This window comes from Eucyclogobius newberryi, unplaced genomic scaffold, assembly GCF_026437365.1.
Source record: "Eucyclogobius newberryi isolate DKJ021-1_F unplaced genomic scaffold, fEucNew1.0.hap1 SCAF_21, whole genome shotgun sequence".
In the NCBI taxonomy this organism is placed as follows: Eukaryota; Metazoa; Chordata; class Actinopteri; order Gobiiformes; family Gobiidae; genus Eucyclogobius; species Eucyclogobius newberryi.
The window spans coordinates 26,959,752-26,982,776 of NW_027315846.1; the positions used below are offsets into that span (position 1 = coordinate 26,959,752).

The following is a 23,025-nucleotide window of genomic DNA, read 5'->3' on the forward strand; positions in this document are numbered from 1 at the left end:
ACCTGACTGAGCCAGTGAAATAAATGAACAATGTTATAAGAAGGGCCTTCAGGAAAAATATAATGCAACCTTATGAATGAGCAGAATTCAGACTTAACTTTGATTCTAAACTTACTATTGTAAGTAAATTATATTACTGTGTAATTGTATTCTTATTCACTTAACAGTTACTTTACCAATGGCAATGGTAGTTGGTAACGATTGGCAGACATTGACAGAGAGAGACATAATTACTTTCACCAGTCAAAAGGTTTGCCAATGGCTGTGTCGCAAACCTAAAAAGAACAGAATGGAATAAACTTCCAATACATTTAAAATAATGGAAAACAACACAGTTCGAAATGTCGAAAGAATCATTTTACTATTAAACATAGTGGGTTTTTATTTTGGCCCAAACGCTTTATTAGACAGGAACGGTAAGCGTGAAATGGGGATGAGAGAGAAGGGAGGACCTGCAGTACATTGTCGGAGTCAGGACTCAAACTCTCAACAGGCTGCACCTGGAGTCTGCATATGTGTGCTGTGCCTTAACTACTTGACCACCGGGCAACACTGTAGTGGGCATACTTTTGTTTTTGTTTGTCTCAGGGACTGCAGGCGGAAATTAGCTCTGAAAGCTATAGAGCTATATACAAAGCAACTCATTGTTGGTTTCTTTGATTAATGCTCCTGTAAATGGTTAATGTAAAATAAAATAAACCAAAAATAAACATGGGACAGACAGTACAATTAATAACATTTTGATGATATGAATCGGTCTCTTTAATCGAGAGAAGATAGTTCAGACTTTGGAGGAAGACATTTTTAAAAATATATACTATTTTTAAAGGCCGTGGCTGGAGAGCCGCGGCACGGTCAAATGGCCGCGCAGTTTCAGGGACCGCGGAATTTCCCTTATAGCCCGTTATAGCCTCATGGGTAACCCTAACCTTAACCCTAACCTTAACCCGGCGCGTTCTAAAACGGCGCTAAAACGCGGTCAAATAGCGGCACAAAAATAACATGGCAGTTTCGGCCGCGCGCCGCGGCTCTGCAGACACTCCCATTTTTAAAATGCAAAATGTTGTTTATGTTCAAGAAATTCATATTGTAATCCATCTTGATTTGTTTTTCTAAGGCAAAATGGAATCAGAAAGATTGTTCAATACAAGAAAACATTTTTTTCCCCATCCGTTTGTACAAATCCTCTCTTGATGCTTTAACACTAACTTCCAAAATGTATACTTCAATATAAATCAAGCAGTCTCTTCACCTCTTAATTTTTTTCTTTAGCCCCAAAACGCTGATATTCTCCTCTGCTCCAGTGCACTTCTATTAAGTCCTCCTTGATTTAAAAATATGCTCCTCACTACTTGGTTGGATAATGTCACAGGGTCTGGTAATGGCATCTGGCACTGGGGGCAAACAGGAGGGTACCAGCTCCAGCCAGACAAACAGGAGAGTTAGAGCAGGGAATGTCTAATGAGCAATCGCTGGCACAGGCTACATTAACTAACTACATTATTCAAGTCCACAGCTCTTTATACAACGGAGACAATATGGTCTGAGTTTGCACGCACCTTCTCTCACTTCTTCTCTGCTGTAAAGATATTAAAATGACAAGAAACGATGGTTGTAATTTTCCAAAAACTTATACATACTTAACACTAAAACATACAGCGAAACTATATACTTAGTTGAACAGAAATAAATAATGAAATAATATGTTGATCTTTATCAGAACTAGTGTAATTGTGGTATTAAAATAACCACTGGGCAACTTGAGCCTTTTCCATATTATCAAAATAACGTTTTGAAATGTTTCTGAGTGAGATGATTGGATAGGAGAGAATGCAGACTCAGGTGAAAACAACAGAGCAAAAAACAGATAGAAACAGACAGAAAATAATAATTTCTCACCAAACTCTTTTGCTGTTTTTTTCCAGTACAGTGATCCCTCGCTATATCGCGGTTCACTTTTCGCGGACTCGCTGCTTCGCGGATTTTCATCATGCATTGTGTTCTGCATTCTGATTGGCTAAACAGTCTCTCCGCGTCTTCTCTACCTGTGTGTCAATAACGTTATGGATTAATATGTACACGTACGTAAAACCGCTTGCCAAATTGAAGTTTGCGAGGCCGGTGAGAGCGGCGCGCGTGAGCTGTGGGACACGCCGGTGAGAGCGCGCGTGTGAGCTGCGGGAGAGGCCGGTGAGAGCGGCGCGCGTGAGCTCCGGGAGAGGCCGGTGAGAGCACGCGTGTGAGGTGCGGGAGAGAGCGGTGAGAGTACAGTACAAACGTTTATACAGTACTTTTATTTGTTAAACAAATAATTGGGCCTGTAAAAAGGTTTTGTTCCTTGCTTTCAATGTTTTATGGAGTATTTCATTGTATAATAACTGTAAAAAAATAAAGGTTTCTACTTCACGGATTTCGACTCCCGCGGGTTCTTCTTGGAACGTAACCCCCGCGATAAACGAGGGATCACTGTAATAGTAAGTGTATATGTTGAACCCAAATGCTTAGCAAAACAAAACTAGCACATGTTAGCATAAGCTGTTTATTGATGCCAAACACTAACGTCAAGACCCAAAACCAGAGAACCAAGAAGCAGGACAAAAGGGAAACTGAACAGAGAAGGAAGGGTGTTTCTATCCCTTATGTGTCTGGCCTGTCGGAAAAACTGCAGAGAATTTTTAGACAACACGAAGTCCCTGTTTATTTTAAACCAGGAAACACTTTAAGACAAAAACTGGTTCACCTAAAGGACAAGTTGCCGACTCAAAAACAGAGCAATGTAGTTTATTCGATCCAATGCGGTGAAGAAAGCTGTAAAGAACAGTACATAGGTGAGACAAAACAGCCTCTACACAAGAGGCTTTATCAGCACAGAAGAAATACTAGTTCAAGACCACAGAGTGCCGTGCATCTCCATCTTGAAGCCTCTAATCACTCGTTTGAAGACGGTGAGGTGAAGGTTTTAAGCAGGGAGAAAAGATGGTTTGAAAGAGGAGTCAAGGAAGCTATTTTTGTTAAAAAAGAAAGACCTTCTTTAAACAGAAATGGAGGGCTAAGGTTTAATCTTCCTGTTATTTATAATGGGTTACTGAACCCCTGGAAAGGTAGAAGACCAGGACATTTAGATGCTAATCAGGTACTCAGGGTGGTTGAGCTAGGGTCTCACAAAGACAAAGAGGATTCTAATAGCCCATTAAGATTCTGAATAGGCTAGCTCGGTAGATACAAGGGGGGAGTTTCTGTTGAAACAAACAACTCTTTCTACTTCAGGAAGGCGCCTCCCAATGGGCGGGTCTTACCACAGAACAGTATTAATATCGGAGTTCTCAACCTAAATTCTGTTATTGACAATGACTCTTGGATGAGAGTCGAAACGTCTACTTTTTCAAACTGAGTCCAGATGACTACAATTGAAGCTTTTTCTACTATGGAACACGCCTGGACGAATGAGGGATTACACCGACAAGACCCAAAATATTATATATCCATGCATTACATAAAGAGACATTACTGTAGAGGGCAGAGAAGTGTAATAAAGGCAGTAAAAGCTGAGGATTAACCATATGTACTGTGAGAAAAAGCAGTAAAACTATGTGGAAAGTAAGTATTTGAACAACTTTATCTTATTTTATCTTTACCTGCAATTTCTCCCACTTAGAAATTATGGAGGGGTCTGCCATTTTAATCATAAGTACATTTCCACTGTGATAGACAAAATCTAAAAAACTAAAAAATCCGGGAATCACATTGTATGGTTTTTAAATGATTTATTTGTATGTTATTGCTGCAAATAAGTATTTGAACCATTCCTGTGGTTCTTGATTTCAGGGCTGTTGCTGAGTTTCAGCTCTCTCCAAAGATTTTCAAGTGGATTTAGGTCTGGAGACTGGCTAGGCCAGTCCAGAACCTTGATACCACTCCTTGTTTATACTGGCTGTGTGCTTCAGGTCATTGTCATGTTGGAAGACCCAGCCACGACCCATGTTCAATGCTCTGACTGAGGGAAGGAGGTTGGTACCCAAAATCTCGCAATACATGGCCCTATTCATTCTCTCCTTAATACAGTGCAGTTGTCCTATCCCCTGTGCAAAAAAGCGACCTTAAGCATGATCCACCCCCATGGTTCACAGTAGATATGGTGTTCTTGGGATGGTACACATCCTTCTTTTTCCTCCAAACATTTATACCAAAATGTTCTATTTTGGTCTCATCTGACCACATGACTTTCTGCCACGACTCCTCTGGATCATCCAGATGGTCATTGGAAAACTTCAGATGGGACTGGACGTGCTGACTTAAGCAGGGAAACCTTCTCTATAATACATGATTTTAAACCATGACGGCATAGTGTATTACCTCTTCCATTTTCTAACAATTGCTCCAGCAGTTGATCTTTTTTCACCAAGCTGCTGGCCAATAGCCTGTAGCCCTTTCCATTCGCGAGGTCTACTATTTTGTTTCTGGTGTCTTGGTCTTGCCTGTGTAAGTGGTTAGGAGTCTGACTGATTTGGGGGGTGAAGAGGTGTCTTTATGCAGCTAACGAGCTCAAATAGGTGCTACTAATTTAGATTTATAAGTGGACTTATGAGGTGAACCTTTTAAAGGCAGACCAACAGGTCTTTGAGAGCCAGAATTCTTGCTGATTAGCAGGTGGCCAGGTTTTCCTGAATTGGTTGAAACCCAATAAACTCTCGATTGCGAGCTTACCCAACCAGGACTCTGAACAACTTATCGACAATCAACTGCTCCACCTGTGTGGTAGGAGATACAAGCTAAGGGATCAAGACTTAATTTTCTTCGTCTCTCTCTAGACCCCCCTGCACGACCCACACAACCCACGGGTCAAAAAATACAGAACAACGCTGAAAAATAAGCCGCAGAGAGGCCGATAACATGGTGCTAGCCTCCGGAGCTAACACAGAGGCAAAAGCCGGGTTAGCCACAAAAACCTGGCGAAAGTAACAATAAAATCACAAAAACTAACGCCAAACCACAACAAAACACCATGAAATCTTGTGAGCCTTTAAAGGTGCCATAACATGCTTTTTTTCACGTTTCGTAGTCTATCATAAGTGTATAATTGATAATAATAAGGGTTGTGCAACACCCTTAACATAATAGTTAAGAAATATCACCCAGACCTTGGACCCCCTCACCAACCCGGAAATGCAAACGGCTTGGTTTGATATTCGCCCCCACCCTTGCGAAGAGCGATCTGGCTCCCCCGCCCAACCCGTGACGTAGTCTCAGAGAGCGCGTGTGTGCCCCACCCACCAGTGACGTAGCCCCACAGCTGTCTGCTCCGCGATGCGCCGCTCCTGCCGCGCGACTGAGTGACAAACGATAGAACTTCAGATCAACATTACTTTGAGCCTAAATAAATCTGGTGTTTATTCTATATATATATATATATACATATATATATATATATATATATATATACATATATACATATATACATATATACATATATATATATATATATATATATACATATATATATACATATATATATATATATATATATACATATATATATACATATATATATACATATATATATACATATATATATACATATATATATATATATATATATATATATATATAGAAGTCTTATGTCCATCGCGCTCTTATTTCCTGGTTTTTCGGTATCGGATAGAACTTCTCTCCGTTTATTTTCCTGGTTGCTGCATCAATTGCCTCATAAACCTTCACCATTGTGATAATAGTAAAGAGTGCGATATCATTAATGACATTTTGGGCCTCTTTGAGCCGTGTTTCGTCGTAAATCGAAGCAGAAAAACTCCGGGGCTTGTATTGGGAGACGAGCCTGCAGCAGCGCAGGGAAGGGGGCGGGAGGCGGCAGGCGGGAGGGGGAGGCGGGTGGAGAGGGAGGGTGAGGGGGGATGATGACGCGTGCCTGTGATTATGACGCGGTCCTGTGAACACCAACAGTTTGGAGATTTGTGGAAAGGAGATAGTCTGTAATATAGCTAAACACTGCGGGTACATATATGAAGCACAAATAGCAATGTAAAAAGGTTAAAAACTCTGAAAAGTCGATTTTGCATGTTATGGGACCTTTAAGTGCCCTACTTACGCCAGGCACTTAAAGGCACTTTTTGTGGATCTTTTTACTTTTCGTCTTTTTCTTTCTGTCTTTAGCCATCTTCAATGCTACCACGGAGTACTGCTATGACGCTTAATGTGGCTCGCAGCGCATTGGTCGAAAACAATAACAAGAGCGCTGCATGGAAATAAGGTGACACTCCCCAGCGCACCTAGACAGAAGCAGCAAAACTAAGCAAATTACAACCCAACTTTCACATTCTGCAAAAAAACAAAAATCACTCATTTGGGAAAAAAAAGCTAAAACTGTTTTTCTTTGTTCCGTCTGTGCAGACTTGTTGCTGGTTTTACCGCGGCGAGTCACTAATATTTGAAAGCGCTATATATACATTGTTATTGTATAAGGTAACCTAAACCAAAATTGTAAATATGTAAATACTCACTAGCCGCTTATAATTTTATTCATTCCAATGCTATTCTGCCACTTATTCTACAAAGGTTTTAAATTACCGTAGCTATATATTAAGAGGTCAATGCTACCACATCCTACCATGTTAAAGTAGGGGATATATGTGCCCCACCGCCGCAATTGTCGGACCATGTCGGCCTCGGTGAAACTGAGAAAAACAGCATATTACTTTTTTTCCCCCAAATTTGTGATTTTCATTTTTTTGCAGAATGTGCTAGTTGAAGTTATAAATAAGCCCCTGTGTGCTTCAGATAACACTATTGGTTGTCTTAAACGTATACATTAAGCTGTTAAAAATGTGGAGTTTTCGGGTCTTTTTTCTGCTCTCCTGGGGGGCGTCACCTTTTTCTAGCCAACCTATTGTTTACATTTTCCACCAATCAGCTGTGATCCGCATGGCAGCTGCGTGCTCCGTGTTTTCCTCTCATTACTCCGGACCGTCTGCAGAGCAGTCTTCAGAGCTTACATTTCCTGGACTACATTGCAACGGAACTGTTTACTCAGGTACACTTTTACTTTACTACTAAATTATTGCTTGAACGCTGTGTTTTAAGGCGGTCTCGTGATCACTTTAGAATCTTACTTGTCTGCTCCAGTGGAGATAATGCTAAGCTAACCTGTTGCTTCAGTGCACTCTGCAATACGGGCTTAATGTGACTACTTGCTGTTATCACCATGTTATCGTGCTTTGTGTCTATTTTATGGTGCTAAACCGGCTGTTAGCCCCACAGACCGGAGCTAAACGCAGCTATTCGGAGCTAAGTTGTAAGCTAAACTTTGCTATGTTATCGGGTTATTTTTTGGCGTTTTGTCTGTACAAATTATATACTTATGTAGTATTTCTTGACCCGTGGGTTGTGCTTTGTGTGTGTTTTATGGTGCTAAACCGGCTGTTAGCCCCACAGCCCGGAGCTAAACGCAGCTATTCGGAGCTAAGTTGTAAGCTAAACTTTGCTATGTTATCGGGTTATTTTTCGGCGTGGGTTGGCCCGTGGGTTGTGTGGGTTCTGCTTTGTGTGTGTTTTATGGTGGACTAAACCGGCTGTTAGCCCCACAGCCTGGAGCTAAACGCGGCTATTCGGAGCTAAGTTGTAAGCTAAACTTTGCTATGTTATCGGGTTATTTTTCGGCGTGGGTTGGCCCGTGGGTTGTGTGGGTTCTGCTTTGTGTGTGTTTTATGGTGGACTAAACCGGCTGTTAGCCCCACAGCCTGGAGCTAAACGCAGCTATTCGGAGCTAAGTTGTAAGCTAAACTTTGCTATGTTATCGGGTTATTTTTCGGCGTGGGAAGAGAAAAAAACTACAACTCCCGATACCACTTCTGGTCACGTGGCTTACGTACGTTGCACGTCACGCACGCACTGCGTCACTCGAACCAATCACGCGCTTGCCTGGCCATTATCAGCTTCCTGTGTGTCTCTCTGTGCACGGTGTTGGGAGAGACAACAGGACGGCTGAACCAGGTAAGCTTTGCGACTAAAACACCCGCTTTTAATCACTTTAATGTGCCGGTTTTAAACTCGAGTGTATGTTTATGTTTTGGTGTGCTGTTCTGCAAGTGTTTTGCTTTTACGAGCCGTGTTATCTCAAGTGAGCTAGCTAGCCCCGCTAGCCGAGGGCAGATGTCCCAATATCTCCGCGTTTTGCATCTTAAATATACCGTTAACATCACAATGTGAACTGTCATCTGTGAAGCGTGTTATTCCAATATTACTGTTAACCCTAATCCTTTTTTTCCATGCAGCGACTGCATCACTGCAGCCGCTGCACCGATCCGCCTGTCGATCTCACGCTCCATCCTTCCCTCACTCGTGAACAAGACCCCGAGATACTTGAACTCCTCCACTTGGGGCAAGGACACCCCACCCACCTGGAGAGGGCAAGCCACCTTTTTCCGGTCGAGAACCATGGCCTCGGATTTGGAGGTGCTGATTCTCATCCCAGCCGCTTCACACTCGGCTGCAAACCGTCCCAGTGCATGTTGCAGGTCCGGGTTTGATGGAGCCATCAGGACAACATCGTCTGCAAACAGCAGAGATGAGATCCTGTGGTCCCCAAACCGGACACCCTCCGACCCCTGACTGCGCCTAGAAATTCTGTCCATAAAAATTATGAACAGAACCGGTGACACAGGGCAGCCCTGGCGGAGTCCAACATGCACTGGGAACAGGTCTGACTTACTGCCGGCAATGCGAACACAGCTCCTGCTCCGGTCATACAGGGATCGGACAGCCCTGAGCAAAGGGCCCCGGACCCCGTACTCCCGGAGCACCCCCCAAAGGACACCCCGAGGGACACGGTCGAAAGCCTTCTCCAGATCCACAAAGCACATGTGGACTGGTTGGGCAAACTCCCATGAACCCTCGAGCACCCGATGGAGGGTATAGAGCTGGTCCAGTGTTCCACGACCGGGACGAAAACCACTCTGCTCCTCCTGAATCCGAGGTTCGACTATCGGTCGGATTCTCCTCTCCATTTTAATATAGTAACTTTTAATTCTGATTCAAGTCCAGTTACCATCAATAACAACACTCCTCTTGAGTCTTCAGTGACAGCTGTAGGGGGAAGGTGGTGTCAGTGTGACAGGGGGGAGGGCTTATCTCAATGAGATCAAATGAGCCCCCCAGTGACTCTGGGCTCACTCCGGTGAGAAACTTTGAGCCCCGTTTTCTCAGTGAATGGGTTTGAGAGTTGTATACATTCAAATGACCACAACTTACTCAAATATTATCAGATCTACATGAGTGAGACATCATTGGAAAGCTTTGGATTCACACTTTCAGAATATGTGAATAACTCAAAATGTCTCCGGGTAGACATGTAACTGGTTTAGCCACGGTCAGTCACATATATATCCCAAAAAGAAAAAAACCCTTCAAAAACTACCTTTTCATAATTCAAGACATTTGCAGAAAGCAAAGCAAAATGTTTGATGAATTGAAGAATGTTGCCCATCCCCCATTGATCAGCAACACTGTCCTCACCCTCCCTTCCCCCTTTTGGTCAACACCTCTGATAAAGAACATGTCCACTGTAACAAATCCTCTTGTTCTGCTGAATGGAATGTTTCGCAGGATTAAGTCGATGATTGTATTTCCCATTTAAACTGACTTAATGCTTACTGTGTAAACCTGTAACTAAATCATGTTTTAGTTTAGTTTGCCTTAAGAACTGTGATTGAAAAGTGTTCATGTCATATTTTATGTACTTCATCATTACCTGCTGATGATGTGAGTTCATTGACGTTGTTGCAATATTTTGTCATGGGTACATTTTGCTGGTTTGAGTTCAATTTGTCCAAACTAGGAATACTAACCCTGACTGAGAGTTAAAGTCACTCCCACTCCAGGCCATACCTCCGAGGTAAGATAAAAAGAACAACGAGCCTCAGCTTCTTCTGCTGCTTGATCTGAACCTCTATCAAGACTCACCAGGTCGTAGACCCAGGGACACAAACCCTTCTCATTTCTCCTCCTTCCGTCTTTCTCTCCCTTCCTTCCATTCTCTTCCCCATTTTTTCCTTCTCTCCCTCTCTCTTTCATCTTTCCTTTCATTCCATCCTTCACCTATTCTCCCTCTTTCCCCTCCCCTCGGGCAACGGCCTGCCAGGTTCCACTTTTTCTCCTTCAGCGACAGTTGCCAAATCTTACTCTTTTCTCCTGTGCCCCTGGTTGCCAGATCTTACACCTTTTTACTCGGGTAACAGGCTGCCAAGTCCCACTCTTTCTCCTTCAGCAACAGTTGCCAAGTCTTAATCTTTTCCACTCAGGCCCTGGGTCACCGGGTCTTTTCTCCTCAGACACTGGGTCTCTTTCTCTTATCATTGGGCACCGGGTTGCCAGGTCCCTCTCTCTTATCCTTGGGCACCGGGTTGCCAGGTCCCTCTCTCTTATTCTTGGCCCCCGGGTTGCCTGGTCCCTCTCTTGTCTTTGGGCATCGGGTTGCCAGGTTCCTTCTATGCCCTTTTAACACCACTATGTCTCCTCCGCATACCCCCCAACACCCGTTTCTCAGCAAAGTTGCTCGCGCCAGGCTGATCTACCCTTCTCTCCCGGTCCGCTTTCCTCTAGGACGGGGGTCGGCTACCCGCGGCTCTGGAGCCGCACAGTTCTTTGGCGCCCTCCTAATGGCTCTCTGGAGCTTTTTCAAAAATGTATGAGAATGGAACGAGATGGGGGGGATATATTTGTTGTTTTAATATGTTTCTTTTATTTTAATATGTTTTTTAATATGGTAAATTTACTTACTACGCCATCTGCTTTTTGGGCTTTGCCCTCTGTGTCTTGGGCTCCACCCTCCAGGTCTTTAGCCCAGCCCCTCAGCGCATTACAGGCCTCACCCACCAGGTTGAGCCCATCATACAGCCCCCGGACCTAGGCCCACTGGTTCCACTCACCAGTCTCGGCTCCAGCCTGCCTTCGCAGCCCCACACGTTTAATGTCTAAGTAGACCCATTCATGCCCCAGGTCAGCTTCCAGCTGGCCCGCTCTAAATAGCATTTTTGGCCCCCAGCTACCCCTTTCAGGGCCTGGTTGGCTGTGTCCCGGGTCCAGCTCATTTTCCTCTGGCATCAGCTATTCCTCCGACCTCCATCCCAGCACCAGAGCCTTTGTCCATCCCCTCAAACATCAGACAGCAGATTATTGCAGGTATATACGTGGACCTGGCCGAACTCCTTCGTTCGCCATCCCTCAGGACCGGTATGCCTCGAGCAAATCAACATCCATGAAGGGAGCTGAAGAGCTGATCTTGTACCTGACCCTGATTCTTGATTTCGCCATCAGATTTGGAAACCCGGGGTTCTACCAGTACCACTTCCTTTTTCCTTCCCAGGCTGCCGCCTTGCTGCAGCAATTCAATCAAGGAACTTGATCAGGAACTCTACTTCAGAATTTTCCCCTCTCAAGTCTCTGTTCCCTGTTGTTCCTGTGGTGCCTCATCCCAGAAGGCCTCCAGCTCAGGCTCTGGCTCACTCGGTTATTCCTTCAGTTTTGAACCCCATCGTGACAGCAAAAATTCCACTTCTTTGAGACGTCGATAAGAAGGGCCTCACCATCATGTTTCAATTTCATGTTCAAATTGCACTATGTCACAAGGGCAGGTTTTTGAACATCTGCTCCTTCTGTGGTGGCAGGCATGCTCGCTCAGCATGCCCCCACAATCCCCCATCATAAAAGTTTCCACATCTGTACAGGTTCCCGCCCTGACCAACCCATTACAGGACCATCCAGATCCAGAGTTCATCCAGTTCCTCATCTCAGGCTTCCGGCCCGGCCTCGTCTCTCTTCCGTCAGATTCCTTCCCTGCAAGAACCTCCAGTCAGCCCTGACGAACCAGAAGTCGTGGATTCCTGTGGGGCCATGAGTGGACTTCCATGTATCCAAGTAACCTTGTAGTTTTCAATATTATCAACACATGCCTTTCAGACATTCAGGACATTGGCTCCCGAGACAGATCTCTCACGACTCCATGTGCATGGCCGTCCAATCCAATAACCTTGCAGTTGTCGATATCATCAACAAATGCCTTTCTGACATTCAGGACATTGGCTCCTGAGGCAGACCCTTCATGGACCCCAGTTCCTCCAATTTCAGGTACCACATTCCACACATGAGCCCCGCTCTGGCCGACCTCCTTATCATTTCCCAATCAGCTATCCTGCACCGCTTGGCTCCCAGGACGTTGTCCTCTTACTGAACTGCCCAGAACAGCTTCCGTTATTTTCATTGTCACTTCAACCTGCCTTTCCCCTCATTCGAAATTCTCTCCCTAACCTATTACATCTCGTTCGCCTTCACCTACCTAACTCTGACCCCCGGTACAATTAAAGCCTTCCTGAGCGGCATCAACTTCTTCTCCAGGTTGCTCTCAGGCTCAGCTCTTCCCACTCCGGTTCTCACACGAGCAATGATGGTCATCAAAAGCTTGCATTAAAGTTGCCCGGTGATCAGCAGAAAGCTCCCCCTGACATCAGATCTCCTTCTTTGGTATCTCATCACCATCCATCCCACAGTCTTCCTGCACTGGTCCTTGCTAGTAAATGCATTTTGTAGAGTGGCTGCCCAAATTGTCAATACATTTATATCATTTAGATATTATTCCCCTAAGTTGATGATTTCTAGGCTTTAATAAATATTTCAGTCAGAGGGCAAATGTCACCCTTTTTCATAAATAGGAGGACATGAATAACACTACGGTACTTCTACGTCTAGTAGTCATACGACAAAGTGGAATCAACCCGTGAGTCTCACAACACCACTAATTACGATTATTTAATGTCTTATTGCAAATTGTTGAGATTCAATTGAGATATGTACATTTTTATTATTCAGAGAACATTAGTTGTGTTTTTATGAGTCAAAGAGTTTCACGTAGCAGACTTCTGAGCCAGGCTCAGAGCATTCCATTCAAGATTTTGCCCAGAAACCTGGATTACTCGGAAAATGTGTGGCAATTTTTTTTTATTGGTTAGGCCTTAGTTTTTAATGAAATACATTGCACAGGCGGGCGAAATATAAATATAATTTATTTTTCAAAATGTTTTCTTCCGGGTTTGCCCAAAACGCACCACGGGAGGAGAGGGGGGAGGGGAGGCGCGCAGGAGCGTGTAACAGTAGATTTAGCGTGTTTTAGACTGACAGAACTGACGCTTAAGTGTGCACCCTCCCCCACCCACCCAGTCACGGCAAAACGCGCTGAAGAAAATGTGGTAAACGGGTTTAAAATGTGTATTTGCGATATAAAGGCGCACAGCACGACAGAGAAACGGGGGCCGCGCGCTCTCCCCGGGACCCTGCGCGCTCCCCGGGACCGCGCGCAGGCACAGAGCAGCTTGGAGCCGGCTCCGTCTCTCACTCCTGCAGGAGTTTGGCGCGAAATTACTTCACGCGCTCTTATCTTTTGACTTAATACCGCTTTTTACATTTAATTTAATGCTATTTTGCGTTGTCGGCGGTACTTTAAACAAAACAAAAAAATGATAAAAATTAATTTTCTTTAAATTATAGAAATCAATCATCTATGTGCGGTGGATCCGTAAACCAAGTAATAAAATAACTAAGGCCTTAGTTGTATTTCCTGTATTCTCATGGATTAGAAGGGAAAATAAATTTTCCTCAAAAATGTGTCCTCTGCTGTAAACAAAATTAGATTCAGTTCTCAAACTGTGGTGGCGCATACTAACCTGGCTCACGTCCGATAAATATGTGTATCACAATAAATTGAGTTCTGCACAATATCAATCTGGACAGGCTCTTGCCGAAAGCAGTCGGGACAAAGGAGTATCACCACTGCAGATATTTGAGGGATGTATTTGTATTTGTTTTGAAATGTGAAAAACAGATGTACCAGATTTTTTAGCATGCAAGTAAAATCTGTTTTGCCCCTGTACAGATAGTTGTAAATCTAGAGTGATGAAAATGAGACCACAGCGCAGAGAAGCAGGTAATGTGGTGTTAGCATGTGCATATTTGTTAGCTTTAGTCGGGACGGAAAAAATGGTGTTTATAAACTTGACAAAATTAATATATCGGGTGCTGGGAATGCAAAAAGTGAGCGATACATGCAGACTGATGTTAAGAGTTTAAAATGAACTAGTTCTGTATTCTACATTTCAAAGCAGAAATAATATCCGGTAATATCCTTTTAAATACAGTCAGAAAAGCACAGACTTCTTCCCCATCCTCAAAGATGCTTCTATGCATATGTTTTTATTGTTATAAAAATTATCTCGTTTGGTTATACGTTGAAAATATGTTGTAGTCTGTAACCAGGTTCAGTTTAAACCTATGTCAAAATGCCACATTCTTGTGTTATTCTGATCAATTGTGCAGCTTAAAGGTGGGGTATTTTTCAGATATCTTTGAACATTCAGAATCAGAAAAGTATAAAACAATGATTAAACAACCTATATAAGTCAAAAAGAAAAAAACATTTAATAGGTACATGTATTGTAGGTATATGTACACAGCCTTTACCGTTGAAGTGCAGAAAGTGAACAGTGTAGTGAGTGATTGATTAAATTATATTTAAAGTGACGTGTTAAGAAGTGTTCATGAGTCCAATGGCAAAGGGAAAGAAACTGTTGTTGTCGCAGGAGGTTCTGGTCCGGATGGACCATAGCCTCTTGCCAGAGGGGAGTGGCTCAAATAGAACATATCCAGGATGATTAAGGTCGGCTGTGATCCGACATGTTCGTCCCAGAGCCCTGAAGACGTACAGGTCCTGCAGAGATTGAAGTCTGAAGCCAATCATCTTCTCAGCTGATCGCACAATGCGTTGTGTTACAGATACAGTCCTTCTGCTCATCCGAGGGGAAGGATTAAGACTCTTGCTTAAGACCTCAGGAATAAAAAAAAAAAAACACTTTGGGCACACTATGACGGGTGCTCGACAGCGAGCGCCTGGTGGCCGGGTCTTTCCCCACGGGGCCTGGCTGGGCACAGCCCGAAAGAGCGTCGTGGGGCCGCCCTCCCGTGGGTCCACCACCCGCAGGAGGATCCATAAGGGGCCGCGGTGCAGAGAGATCTGGGCGGCAGTCGACGGCAGGGGCCTCGACGACCAGATCTCCGGACACAGAGACTAACTCTGGGGACATGGAATGTCACCTCGCTGGGGAGGAAAGAGCCTGAGCTTGTGCGGTAGGTTGAGTGGTATCGACTAGATATAGTCGGCCTCACCTCCACGCACAGTTTGGGCTCTGGAACCCATCTCCTCAAGAGGGGCTGGACGCTCCACTTCTCTGGTGTTGCCCGCGGGGAGAGGCGGCTTATAGCCCCTCAGCTCAACAGCCACGTGTTGTGGTGGACACCGGAAGTAAGGGATGTCGTCAGGCTGAAGGAGAAGGCCTATCAGGCCACTCTGGCTTGTAGGTCATCAACAGGTATCGGCAGGCCAAGCGGGCCGCAGATTCTGCAAAAACCAGGGGCTGAAACCCGGGGCTGGGAGGAGTTTGGGGAGGCCATAGAGTCTATGGCCTCCCCAAACTCCTCCCAGCCCCGGACCCATAGTCCTCCTCTATGGCATTCATTGGGTCGGCCCCAAAGAAATTCTGGCAAACCATCAGGCGCCTCAGGAGGGGGAAGCAGTGTTTCACCAACACCCTTTTAGCCGCCACTTTTTTCCCACTCTTTGAACCCTACAGTCATTATAACGGTGTGTCTAATTTATATTTTTTTACAGGCAAACAGCCAACAGGGGGCAATCTAGCAGGAAGTGCAAGCATTTGAAATGCTGTAGAGGAAGACGTCAGTGGAAGCACTTTCAAGGGAGATTTTGTGTTTTCTATAGTTTAAGCTTCAAAATGCTGTGTTTTATTATAATCGTAATCATATTTACAGAGAAATTAGTTTAATAAAGAAGTAAATGTAGACGCAGTAGAATACAAAGACATACGGAGAGTGCACATGCGTTATACGGCGATCTGCTGAACCTGCAGCAACTTTCTACGCCAGAACATGCGTATGCGTAACAATGCAGGGTTGTCAAAAGACAACCCTGCATCACTACCATGGAACATATTTCTGTGTAAATATCTCATGTTACAACGTAACACTCACTCACTAAGCACAAGGTCAGGAGAAAATGAACCGGATGTGAAGACACAGACTCAGGTAAATCAGCTCACACACAGACAGACAGAGGGGACAGTAGGGACAGCGTGGTGTGTTTTCTGTTTGTTAAACTTTAAAATGCTGTGTGATTTATTACAATCCAACTCACATTCACTGAGAAATTAGTCTAATTAGTAATGCAGTGCAGCGGATCTTGGGTGCGCTGCGAGACCGCCAGTTCAAAAGACGCATCACTACCACATTTATTTATGTGTAAATATCTCATGTTACAACGTGGGCACCTGCAGTTTATTGTCAGGTGCGGCCCGGCCCGTATATAGACAAGTTTTATTTTCTTTTTTATTCAGGAGCCCAAAAAGTATGGTGGTACACTACACAAAAGTTTCAGCTCAAATTACCTTATATAAATGTATTTTATCAAACGGCTATTGTTTCCTATGGAATGTTTCCTAAAGAGAATTCAAGTAGAATTCATTTTTAATGAACCTTTTGCATATGTAACTAAATTGAGGTGCAAGTAAAAATAATTTAAAAAGATATAGAGCCGATTCCAAATCAAATTTCAAATGATGATGACCAACAATCATTTATTGAGCTTTTTCTAGCTCAGCATCTGCCACCTATAGCAGCAAAAGAGTTGCAAGTATTATTGAAAAACAAATTGAATAATAAAAAGAATTAAGGTTGGTCAAAAGTTTGTAACTACTATGCACTATCCTCTGCGTCTTCCTACCTACCCTGAGTTCACCTGTGTCTGTTCACTGCTGTTCAGATTTTGACCTGTAGATCCGGATGCTCCTCAACTGCCTGAAGGAATGCTCTCTACTCTGGATGAATGGCTCTTCCTCCGCTGTTTGTCCATCCATGTGAGTAGGATGTCACGTTCACGGTGGTTCTACCCGAGGTTTGTACATTTTCCCACAAGGAGGGTCAGGGGATGCTGGGACATTGTTTAATCTGCTTTTCATGGTCGCCCTTCGAGACAAATGCGAGTGACTTTGGGTGTAACAAAATAAAACAAATGTAATATTTTGTAATGATTGTATTCATTGCAGTGTGGGGGTCTGGGCGTTTTACCCCAGGAAACCGTTGCGAAAATTACGTGTAATTTCCTTCATTCATTTTATATGATATTTATTACTACTGTTTTTTGGAACATGAGCAGGATTTGCACAGACTTTTTCAGCTAACATGGGGTCTGAGAAGCTTATAAAAATTAAATAACTAAAACATGTAAAAACATAGACATCAGACAGAGAAAAATTACCCACTTTTTATCAAATAAATCTCAAACATATTTTTATTTTAAACATATCAACTACTTAAAGGCGCAACGGACGATTTTTTCGGCGATTTGAGAACGCAGGCGGAAGTGCGCATGCGCACTCCCCCATGCGGACTGACACAACACACACGTGCGTTTGTTTATTAGCGCAACGGATCGTATCGCATCACTCGTCTCCCGTAGATTTCCGTCTTTTATGAGTCAACTCGAACAGTCTATCTCCGTCTTCATTTTGTCCTGTACACTGAGCTATATTATGATAGATCAATGCGCTTAGTCACGCAGAACCGTGCTGCTCTCGGGGGACGAGCCTCACGCGGCTGGAGGTGAGCGGTAGGTGCGTTTTATGATTGATACGTGGCAGGACTAATCGGCAGTCCACGCCACGAGGAAATAAGACTAAAATTTGGGCCAAAAAAATCATCCATTCAACCTTTAAGGCAATACTTTCAACATACAATCTTTCATTTGGATGCAACAATGTCCACTCTTGGTTACAGCCCTATATTCCGACATCCCTATGTTCCGACACCCCTATATTCCGACACCACACCGGGCGCTGCGAGGGCTTGTGTTGCGCCAATGTCGCTGCAAGTTTTCCACCGCGATGCGACTCGTTAATCCATCTCGATGAAGGGCATCCTTGGATAAAAAACCAAATGCGCAGAAATCCGAGCAACGACGCTGAAGAGGGCTGAGTGTGGGAAACACCTGGAACTGTTGTGCAGCGCACGGACTGACCTCTTTCTGTTTGGGCCGTGGATTGGTGGAATACGGGGATGGTTCGGGGCTGGAAGCAACTGCTTGATGCGGTATTGGATTGAACGCACTGCTTGGTGAAATCTGATCCAGGAGCAGCCGTCGCAGTCGTAGTAGATTTGCCTCTGCGGCGTGACAACACCCTTCAGCCTGTAGCACGCGGCTCCGTGGCGCATGCACACGGGATGTTGGGGTGTGGGTGTCGGAACATAGGGGTGTCTGAACATAGGGATGTCGGAACATAGAGCAGTGACCCCACTTTTTACCTAAAGATGTTTGGTTATTTCATTGAAAGAAGACAGCACAGAAGACAACGCTGTTTTTCTCTGCCTCTGTCAGTGTAAATGCATTTAGGTATGTAACTTCAGAAGCAGTTATCTCCAAATGCATTTTCTCCTACACGCACCAAACTTCAAAATCTTCACACGATTTTGATGCATCATACAGAAGGATTTGTTGATATCTAAAAATGTTTTCCATATGTTTAACTTTGGCACAAAAAACGAAATGTTTTTTGCTGGCTATTCAACTTTTTATAAAACTGTGGTTTTTAATTTATAAAATCCCCCCAAAATCTTGTGAAAAGAACCAAACTATTTTATTTGTCTCATTTTTGTGGATCCAAACTTGTGTCACATCCTGTGGAAAATGGGTCTCATCCCATCAATATTATTATTTTTTTTGTTTAACTCAAATACTAAATGTGAAATCGATAATCCTCTTTGTACATTCTTTCAATCTTATATGGTAACAACTTGAAATAAGAAATCATCAGCCTCATAGCAAAAGTATTTTTTCAAGTAAGGAAAAGAGTTGTCAGCAAGTATGTTTAGTTAAAAACATACAACCATAATGCACAACAGAAAAAAATGAAAAAGGCTATTTGTGCGCGGAATTGGCCATGACCAACAATAGTTTTACATTGTTGTTCATTGCTATGGAAACAGGCTTAATTTGTCATCATTTTGAAACCCATGGATTGTTTCTTATTGCAGACCAAATTTCTGTGCAGCCCATATAGTGCCAATAAAACTAAAAAGAATATCTAGTGTCGTTTGATGGTCGAGTGTATGGTACACATGCCACGCGGGCGTTGAGAGTTTGAATTTGGGGAAGGACATGCAGCAAATTTTCAGAGCCAGTTTAATCCCCATTCCACGCTTTGTCAAATAAAGCTTATGGTCCAATTTTATTTATTTTTTTAATTAAAACTTACAGGCAATTCTGATTGGCTGAGAACAGAACCAATTACACCTACAGATGCAGTATTTGATGAAGAGAAGAATGAGATAAAACACAAATCCCAATTTGGCAATTTTCCATTTGTATATGTCCCAAATATGTAAGAGTTTGGCAATATTTACACATGAAATGTATTATTTTCACATAAAAACATCACATGATGAAAAACGTGTAATATGTTTTATTTGTTTTGCATTTGTGCAAGTAAACTACAGAAGAAGTTTCTAAAGAAGTTTTCCTATTCACCTGCAGCATCTAGTCTTAATCTTACCAATTCATAAAATAACTACATGAACTCAAATGCGTCTTATCAATGCCTACATTTTCTCAAGTCTACAGTAATAAGCAAACAAATGGCCTTCTTTTACACACAGCCCTATAACCTTCCAACCACAGCGCTGACCAGTCCAAAGCGTGCCTCACCCTAAAAACAACCCGTGCATATATTATTCCATTGCATAAATCCTGTTTAAACCTGGCCCCTCATGCCCTCGTCTCACCGAGCAGCACCCAACAGCAGCACCCACCTGCGCAGCCATAAACGAAAGATCCATGCTCGCTGCTTCTCCGTGCGCGATGATCAGGCACACTTGCCAGGGCTCCGAAGAACGTGCTTTTTTTAGTCCTTCTTGTTTTGGTTTGTTGTTGTTGTCTTTTTTTTTGACTATATCCTTGACTTGGTGCACTTTTATGGATGAAACATGGCAGAGGGAAATGAAAACAGTCACAAAGAGATGCAACAAAGAGGCGGACAGGCGTCGCGTAAGGAGCGGAATCGTCGTGTGTCTGAACCGCTCTGCCCACTCGCTGCGTGTGCTCTGCCTGGGTTCACACCGCGTCTCATCCTCATATGCGCGCCGCTCACTCGATTGCTTTCCCCCCGTCTCTCCACATTCGTTTACTTGGCACTGGATACGGCTATTTTTAGCAGCAAAAGCAAAACAGATGGGAATAACCGTCAGGGAAGGAATAATCAGCTTTTGAGACCAAAATGTGTAGCTGAAAAATTTTGAACAATTACAATTCGGAATGACAAGCGTGATAAAGCTGGAGAAGCTTGGAGATATTGGCTCTATCCTAATACACAATACATAATCCTAATTAATACATAATACAATACATAATCTTAAGCACTACACAACTGCACACGGAAGTGTGCCTTTTCTGAAAGTGCATGAGGTGTGTAAGTGCAGGGGAAGTAAACATGACAATTGGGACAATCTGCACTTCAGACCGTTAAGAAGTAAAAAAAAACAGCATAAAGTGACTAAAATCACGGAAACTAACATCAAACCACTGCAGAGAGGTGGAGAACTCGAACAAGGCGCTAGCCTAGTCTAGCTCCCAATTTAGCTCGCGGCTAACAGGATCAAACAACACCTAGTTTCGATATGCATAGCATTCAACTTGCTATATATATATATATATATATATATATATATATATATATATATATATATATATGATACTTTGCCTGCGCGGTCTTCTACCCGTGGGGCTGTTTGAAAAGCGTCCCTGAGCCTTATAGAAAAGCAATGGGGAATTTTAGCCAATCAAATCCCAATTAAAAGTGACTAGGTCATTATGGAAAAAGTCATAGGAAAACTTTCTGAAATGGGCATAGTATTTACGCCACGGAGCTAGGCAGTTTACGCTGGAGAGACAGACATGTGCGAGCGCCGTATGTGGAAGTGCCACATGCCTTGTTTTCCGTGTTCACTTCTTAAAACTGCTTCTACAGACGTCTGTGTACAAAAAGTACACCCAAAACAATTCAGAATGAGCTCCTAGACTGTTTGCTGCCTGTGAAAAAAGTATATATATTCGCGAAGAAGTGAAAGAGGCTGATTTCGCATCAAACCGAGCAGAGACATGTGTCAAACTCCGTGCTCCGTTACCCTGACTGCAAACACACCAAAGAGGAGTGTTTTTTTTATTATTTTTTTTTATTACCTGGATAAGGCTAACCCTAAGCATTTAGTATCACTTAACTTCTATTCATACAAATATGCTTTGTTTATTAGAAAAGCCACACAGCAAATTCTGCCCTTTGGAATAAACTCTCTGGGAGTTCATATCAACTACATTTGTGATCGACCACGGGAAAAAACACCACAAGTCGGCCCAGACCAAACAGAGATAAAGCGAAAATACGATTTTCAAATGTGTGATTTTCGTTTTTTTGCAGAATGTGCATAGTTGAATTTATGAAGGAGCCCCTGTGTGCTTCAGATAACACTATTGGTTGTCTTAAACGTATACATTAAGCTGTTAAAAATGGGTGGTTTTCAGGTCTTTTTCCAGCGCTCCTGGGGGGCATCACCTTTTTCTAGCCAGCGCATTGTTAATATTATTCCACCAATCAGCTGCGAACCACATGGCTACTGCTACATGTTCTCCTCTCAGAGACATTATTCATTTGTCCAGACTTTCTCCAGAGCTTATGATTCCCTGGACTACATTGCAACGGAACTGAGGTACTTTTACTCTAAAGTATTTCTTTAACGCTGTGTTTTAAGGTGGTTTCGTGATGTCACTTTAGCCTCGTCACTTTTGCCTCGGGCACAGGAGCAGAGACAGAGCAATGCTAAGCTAACATGCTGCTTCAGTGCACTCTACATTATAAATACAGGCTAGAATTTAATGTGACCACTTTCTGAATAATTATCACGTAGTCTCTTGAAACTAGCTGTTTTGGGATGGTATAATGTCTGTATCTTCGTGTTTTTTACTGTTTTTTACTGTAGCCCGCGTTAGCCGCTTTAGCTCGCTACATTCCAAGCTAGCACCGGGCCGTGTTCTTTTTTCCTCGGCTTCTGCATAACAAATACGGGCTTGAATTTAATGTGACTAATACTGAATAATTACCATCACGTACTCCCTTGAAACTAGCTGTTTTGGGACGGTGTAATGTCTGTATCTTCGTGTTTTTTACTGTATTTTACTGTAGCCCGCGTTAGCCGGTTTAGCTCGTTAAATTCCAAACTTCTTTGTTTCACTTTTCAGAAGAGGCGCTCACAGCTGGAGTTTATCAAAAACTATGCAGAAGTCCATTGCATTATAGCTTCAACTTTGCACAGCAGGTACTATCTATTTATTACACATAATTTACTTAACTTCACTTAATTAAATGTACAATAAAGTGCAAATGCAGAATAGCAATTATAGACTGTTACTGTATGAATAGACATAAATGTCTTTATCACACGCAATAATGTCACATTCATGTGCATATAACTGATGTAAATAGTGTTTATTTTACCATTATTAGTAGTATTATTTTGTCTTACGCTAGCTGTTTTTATTTTACCTTTATTTTTCTCCTCCATTCCTTATTGAGAAATGAGAGGTTCTGTCTATAGGAGATTTTGTTTATAAGAGTTCTTCTATTAAGAGTGTTTTTTGAACTTCCTATAAGTTATCTACATTGCCGCCCTTGTCATCAGGTAGTGGAAAACGGCTCTCCTGAGAGTAACCTCAATATCCCACAGCTTGTTGGAACGAGTGTTTGTCAAGAACTTCGACTGGCAGAAGCATCATAACTATGCAGCAGTCGCTTCGACTTTGCACAGCAGGTACTATTTACTACATATATTTTACTTAACTTCACTTAATTAAATGTACAATAA

At 43.1% G+C, this 23,025-nt stretch overlaps 1 protein-coding gene across 1 annotated transcript in view; it reads right to left on the minus strand.

The window, feature by feature from the left end:
* Positions 1 to 20,026, minus strand: part of LOC140370725 (uncharacterized protein C14orf132) — a 99,155-nt gene extending 79,129 nt beyond the window's left edge. Inside the window, exon 1 of the mRNA XM_072457935.1 lies at positions 19,924 to 20,026. Within this exon, the coding sequence (XP_072314036.1) occupies positions 19,924 to 19,950 (27 nt within the window). The 5' untranslated portion in view covers positions 19,951 to 20,026. The remainder of the gene's footprint in view (positions 1 to 19,923) is intronic.
* Between the last annotated feature and the right edge of the window lie 2,999 nt (positions 20,027 to 23,025).